This window comes from Salmo trutta, chromosome 26, assembly GCF_901001165.1.
Source record: "Salmo trutta chromosome 26, fSalTru1.1, whole genome shotgun sequence".
Taxonomy (NCBI): domain Eukaryota; kingdom Metazoa; phylum Chordata; class Actinopteri; order Salmoniformes; family Salmonidae; genus Salmo; species Salmo trutta.
The window spans coordinates 42092925-42099724 of NC_042982.1; the positions used below are offsets into that span (position 1 = coordinate 42092925).

Sequence of the window (6800 nt, forward strand, 5' to 3'; positions counted from 1 at the left end):
CAAATGATTGATTTTGGCACAGATGATTTCCAACACATTCCCACTCTGATCAGGTTTTATCTCCTCCCGTAATGAAACATCCCCTCTCCTCTAGTCCCAGACGAGAGAATTCCCATAATGCCTACAAGTCTGAAAAAAGTCTTCCTCCTTTCTCTTCCCTCCAGCTTCAGAAGACTCCAGAGAAACCTAACCCCAGTTAGGAGGAGCAGCCAACACGCCACACAGGTGGGTAGTAAAAGCCTACCCCCAGCCATTTCCCTAAACCCCCTCTCTAGTACCCCCAGCCATTTCCCTAAACCCCCTCTCTAGTACCCAGCCATTTCCCTAAATCTCTCCTCCAGTACCCTCAGCCATTTCCCTAAACCCCCTCTCTAATACCCCCATCCATTTCCCTAAACCCCCTCTCTAATACCCCCATCCATTTCCCTAAACCCCCTCTCTAATACCCCCATCCATTTCCCTAAACCCCCTCTCTAGTACCCCATCCATTTCCCTAAACCCTCTCTCTAATACCCCCAGCCATTTCCCTAAACCCCCTCTCTAGTACCCCCAGCCATTTCCCTAAGCCCCCTCTCTAGTACCCCCATCCATTTTCCTAAACCCCCTCTCTAGTACCCAGCCATTTCCCTAAACCCCCTCTCTAGTACCCCCAGCCATTTCCCTAAACCCCCTCTCTAGTACCCCCAACCATTTCCCTAAACCCCCTCTAGTACCCCCAGCTATTTCCCTAAACCCCCTCTCTAGTACCCCCAGCCATTTCCCTAAACCCCCTCTCTAGTACCCCCAGCCATTTCCCTAAACCCCCTCTCTAGTACCCCCAACCATTTCCCTAAACCCCCTCTAGTACCCCCAGCTATTTCCCTAAACCCCCTCTCTAGTACCCCTAGCCATTTCCCTAAACCCCCTCTAGTACCCCCGGCCATTTCCCTAAACCCCCTCTCTAGTACCCCCAGCCAGTTCCCTAAACCCCCTCTCTAGTACCCCCATCCATTTCCCTAAACCTCTCCTCCAGTACCCCCATCCATTTCCCTAAATCTCTCCACCAGTACCCCCAGCCATTTCCCTAAACCTCTCCTCTAGTACCCCCATCCATTTCCCTAAACCTCTCCTATAGTACCCCCCAGCCATTTCCCTAAACCCCCTCTCTAGTACCCCCATCCATTTCCCTAAACCCCCTCTCTAATACCCCCATCCATTTCCCTAAACCCCCTCTCTAGTACCCCCATCCATTTCCCTAAACCCCCTCTCTAATACCCCCATCCATTTCCCTAAACCCCCTCTCCAGTACCCCCAGCCATTTCCCTAAACCTCTCCTCCAGTACCCCCATCCATTTCCCTAAATCTCTCCACCAGTACCCCCAGCCATTTCCCTAAATCTCTCCACCAGTACCCCCAGCCATTTCCCTAAACCCCTCCTATAGTACCCCCAGCCATTTCCCTAAACCTCTCCTATAGTACCCCCATCCATTTCCCTAAACCTCTCCTATAGTACCCCCCATCCATTTCCCTAAACCTCTCCTATAGTACCCCCATCCATTTCCCTAAACCTCTCCTATAGTACCCTCCATCCATTTCCCTAAACCTCTCCTATAGTGCCCCCCATCCATTTCCCTAAACCTCTCCTATAGTGCCCCCCATCCATTTCCCTAAACCTCTCCTATAGTACCCCCATCCATTTTCCTTCCTTCTTGATCGGTTCCAGCACACCTGATTCGGATCTAGTATGGGTTTTTGAAAACAGCAATTATCAACAAGCTTGTGATCAGAACGATGTTGAAACAGTGTCTGTTTTTTTTTCTTGAAGGTGGAAATAGATGCAGCTAGAGGACAGGCTGATGGTAAGTGGAGTTCAGTCCTAATACCGCGCATCTAATATGAGTCTTAATTGGCATCCTATTCCCTATAAAGTGCACTACTTTTGACCATGACCCATAGGTCTCTATGTCAATAGTCACCAGGATAACCCCCTTCATGTCTCTCTCTCTCTGTCTCTCTCTCTCTCTCTCTCTCTCTCTCTCTCTCTCTGTGTCTCTCTCTGTGTCTCTCTCTCTGTGTCTCTCTCTCTCTGTGTCTCTCTCTCTCTCTGTCTCTCTCTCTCTCTCTGTCTCTCTCTCTCTCTCTGTCTGTGTGTGGCTCTGTCACTCTACCATCTTGCTCTGGTCAAAAGTAGTACACTAAATAGGGAATAGGGTGCCATTTTGGGTAGTTTCCGTTGATGGTGAAATACAGTGTCTGAGTGAGCCCTCTAACGACGTATGTGCTGTGTGTTTCAGACAAGACGAGGCACCGATGGACAGACATCCAATAGACTCACCACCACTTTTTGGGGACCTCAGTACTCTTCCATGGACACACACACAAACACATACGCTATATATACAAAAGTATGTGGACATCGCTTCAAATTAGTGGATTGGGCTATTTCAGCCACACCCGTTGCTGACTGGTGTATAAAATCGAGCACACAGCCAAGCAATCTCCATAGACAAACATTGGCAGTAGAATGGCCTTACTGAATAGCTCAGTGAATTTCAACGTGGTACTGTTATAGGATGCCACCTTTCTCAAATTTCCGCCCTGCTCGAGCTGCCCCGGTCAACTGTAAATGTTGTTATTGTGAAGTGGAAATGTCTAGGAGCATCAACGTCACAGCCACGAAATGGTAGGCCACACAACTGGACCGCCGAGTGCTGAAGCGCTTAAAAATCGTTGCAACACTCACTCACGAGTTCCAAACTGCCCCTGGAAGCAACGTCAGCACAAGAACTGTTCGTCGGGACCTTCATGAAACGGGTTTCCACGGCAGAGGAGCCGCACACAAGCCTAAGATCACCATGCGCAATGACGCGTGTCGGCTAGAGTGGTGTAAAAGTCGCCGCCATTGGACTCTGGAGCAGTAGACCAACTTCATATTAATGCCCATGATTTTTGGAATGGGATGTTCTACGAGCAGGTGTCCACATACTTTTGGTCATGTAGTATACATTCACACAGTATTGTATCCCATCATGACTGGATATAACCGTTTTCCACACTGGCTTTGTGGAGAACTCTCTTGGCCTTTTTGATGTTCGTACTGTAAAAAAATGATACATTTGTCACAAAATGGTGACCAGAGAATGTCAATGTTACTGTTATGTTTTTATCTTTCTTGTCGAGGGTTGGAAAATTACCCCAATTTCCTAGATTTTCGAAAAATCCCAGTTTGGAAGATTCCTGAGATTCTACAACCAGGATTTCTGGAAAACCATGGAAATTTTGAGAAAGTTACCAGAATTTTGAAAAACTATTCTCGTGACTCTCATGCTCATTCATCTTCATTTGTTTTTCTTCTTTTAAATGATTTCTCCTGGCTATATATATATACACATCTGTGATTCTGTTGTAAGAAAATACAGTGGACTTAAACATCAAAAAAAGTGACTAATGTATTTATGGATGACATTTTGCTTTTTGAAGATGCAATATCTATTTTAATGTTTTCGTTTTTGTTTTTCATGCCTTTCTATCGTGCAATTCCATGGGTACTGATGTACAAGATCTGTTTTTAAGTATTGACAGTGATAAAGATGGCATTTTGTAAACCGGTTGTTCAGTGTGTTTGTGAATGAAGCCACAGCCACGGAAGGAGAAAAGAAGAAAGTTTCAAAGTGAGGAAGACGAGACCAAATAACTAAGAAATATAAATGTTTAAAGGGGAAGTTCAGAATTTTTACAACTTGATGTTCGATTGGTTCTCACGCTGAAAGTAGCTTATGGACCACTGTAATCTATGGTTAGGTTTTCTGTAAACAGCCCCTAAAAACGATGAGAAAACACTCTGGTCAAAAGTAGTCCACTATAAAGGGAATAGAATGGCATTTTGGGATCGACCCGTTTCAAATGAGTTACAATAGACATGGTCACCTCCCAGTTATTAAAATGTTTTAATAATAAGGATTAAACTGTGTTTAGTAATACATTACATTCAAGGCAAAAGATACATCCTTTTACATACAATACCTAATCTGCAATTCAAATGGTTGGCTTTTCAAAACAAAATAAATATATAATTTTGAAATGATTTTTTTTATATATTTTTTTTTCTTATTCACCATCAGTGCACAACATTGAGAGAACATAACAGTCAACAAAGTGTAACCAGCATTCAGTTAAACACAGTAACCAGGATTGTTATACACAGCAATCAGCATTCTCAAATACACGCTGCTCTAAAACCCAAACGTATAAAATACACTTTAAAATACGTTAAATCCTTATACCGTCCTCATAGAAATATTGGGCTTTTTGGAGAGGGGGTTTGTTTATTTATTTACAGCAGTCATTATAGATGTGAGAGATTACATCGATACTCAAAACAGAAATTGCACAGTAGTTATAATCTAGAATTAAACAGCGTGGTTTAAAAAAAATATTTTACACCTAATAAACAGTCTTAGCGATACGGTATGAAATTGCACCTTGTCGTCATACCTCAGGGCCAGGCTGTTTTGAGGCTATGGTACACATGGTCCTGATTGGAAGAAAATAGCTCTCCTAAAAGGCCTCAAATCTAACATGGTTCAACCAGACTGAAACGCTGCAACTCAACATTGTAACAGCAGTGAAATATCACAAAATAAGTTATGATTCCAGGCTACTGAACTTTTCCCCTTTTTCACACTGCAATCATAAACTATCACGTGTGTTGTGACATCTACTGTCCTTAAACCCATGTATGTTTGAAATGGAACCCCATTCCCTTTACCATTGGTTCTCAACTAGGGCTACTTGGCCTATTCACACGGGGTACAGTACTTAAATTCTCATGAGCCCATAGGCTTACTGGTGAAATACACATAAAAGGGGTAGGTGCTTCAGGGGTACTCTGGGCAGAAGAAAATGTACTTTGCTGGTACAGTAAAGAAAATAAGGTTAAGAACCAGGGCTCTGGTCAAAAGTAGTCACGGGTTGCCCTTCCGTCACTCGGCCGCGTCGTTGTTATCAACGTTCTACAGATGCCCCAGCATATTGTTTTCTGACTGATCGCTAATGCTCAGTCTGAAAAAGGGGGGCTAATGACTTTTTAAGTCAAATTTACACCATAGTGGCCTGGAAATACGATGACATTGCTAAAGTAGACAAATCATTTGTATAAAACAACTTTGCCATCAGTATGATGTCAAGTTGACTTTAGAGATGGCAATGTTGACGTGAGTTAGCAAAGTTTGTCAGAAATAGCTAGCAATTGCTAACGTTAGCTGGCAAAAACGTTGGTGCTCTCCCCTCAAAATTAGCTAGCTAGCTAAAGATATACTGTATCTAAAGTCAATCTGGCATGACATGACAATGATGACAAAAGCTCGTCCTACTAATTATTTCCCTCTTTTTGAAATGCAATCGGTGTTTCCAAGCTACCGTAACGCACATCAGAATAGATCCTCATTGACACTCGTTGTGACTGCCTCGAGTAGAACGCTCAGCTGGGCATCACTCCTATAAAACGGACCTTCAAAAACTAAAATTGTGAAAAAATGTGCAACCCGTGGATAAAGGGAATTATTAAGGTTCCATTTTAGAAACATTCCACACTACTATCGCCCTGTAATGGATTTCTCCATTTCAAAAAGCTGATTTCTTCACAACACCACGGGATCGGGGAAGACTGGGCAGTGTGGTAACTGTAGGAAACCACTCCATGACAGCCATTTTGGAAATAAGGGTGCAGGTTATTATTTGAAGCTACTGGAGACTAGTAAGGATGTCAAATGTCCCAAATGGCACCCTATGGTGCCCTGGTCAAAAGTAGTGCACTATATAGGGAATAGGGTGCTATTTAAGACACAAAGTCTCACCTCATACAGGAGTATCATAATCATTTAAAAATCGGATTATGATGATTTTTTTATTTTTTTTTGTGCTATCATCATTTGACTCAATTTCACTTTGGTCATGTTCATTGGTCAGTCGCGGTCAATAGCGCACAACGTAGAATGGAATTTCGACAGGGGAAGGAAAAGGCTATATGCCAATCAACGAAGCCCACCTCCCGAAGGAGAGCTGTGTTGGCCCCTACTAGGGAAGTGGTGGGGGCTTGATGGGTACTGGACCAACAAGGGCAACACTCACAACAAAGTGGATCAGGCTGGAATATACACTGGTATATAATAAAGGCAACATCTGAGGAATTGAAGAAAATAATTAACCATAAAGCAAGGTTATAGGGAGAGGAACATTCTAAGGGAAGAGAGGGTTATTAAACCAATCAAAACAGGACCACAAGACAAAGTTTCAAGGCTGATCATATAAATACTTAATGAAAAGGTCTGAAAGTTGGCACAGTCAATTTGGTCTCAGACGAAGGCTTCTTCTTCGTGGCTTTTTAACTCTTCTGCTCCTCTGTAAGGGGAATCCATAATAGCCTGTGTGAGTGGCTAGCGCCCTCTAGAGGCCTCTACTGGTAGTGCACTGAGCACACCGGTATTTATACACTGTACTGTACCCAGTCTCTGTGCTACTGGCTTACTTGGTCATTCACACTCTAAAGTTGTGTCACTAAAGCAAAGTCACACATATATCACACGTCGCATTTAGCCCATCGTCCGAATCAACACTGAGAGGAATCTCAATCACTGACTGGTAACAAATACTTGGGTCTCTGTGATGGAGAGGTCAGGGGGTCTCTGTGATGGAGAGGTCAGGGGGTCTCTGTGATGGAGAGGTCAGGGGGTCTCTGTGATGGAGAGGTCAGGGGGTCTCTGTGATGGAGAGGTCAGGGGGTCTCTGTGATGGAGAGGTCAGGGGGTCTCTGTGAAGGAGAG

The 6800-nt window shown here is 43.8% G+C and overlaps 1 protein-coding gene across 2 annotated transcripts in view; it reads left to right on the forward strand.

Annotated features, from left to right (window-relative positions):
* The window catches only part of LOC115163805 (protein-tyrosine sulfotransferase 1), a 74691-nt gene extending 71107 nt beyond the window's left edge, over nucleotides 1–3584 (forward strand). For both annotated transcript variants that reach the window (XM_029715985.1, XM_029715986.1), the window contains 3 exons: nucleotides 165–225; nucleotides 1805–1838; nucleotides 2274–3584. In XM_029715985.1, the coding sequence (XP_029571845.1) occupies nucleotides 165–200 (36 nt within the window). In that variant the 3' untranslated portion in view covers nucleotides 201–225; nucleotides 1805–1838; nucleotides 2274–3584. The remainder of the gene's footprint in view (nucleotides 1–164; nucleotides 226–1804; nucleotides 1839–2273) is intronic.
* Nucleotides 3585–6800: the final 3216 nt, after the last annotated feature.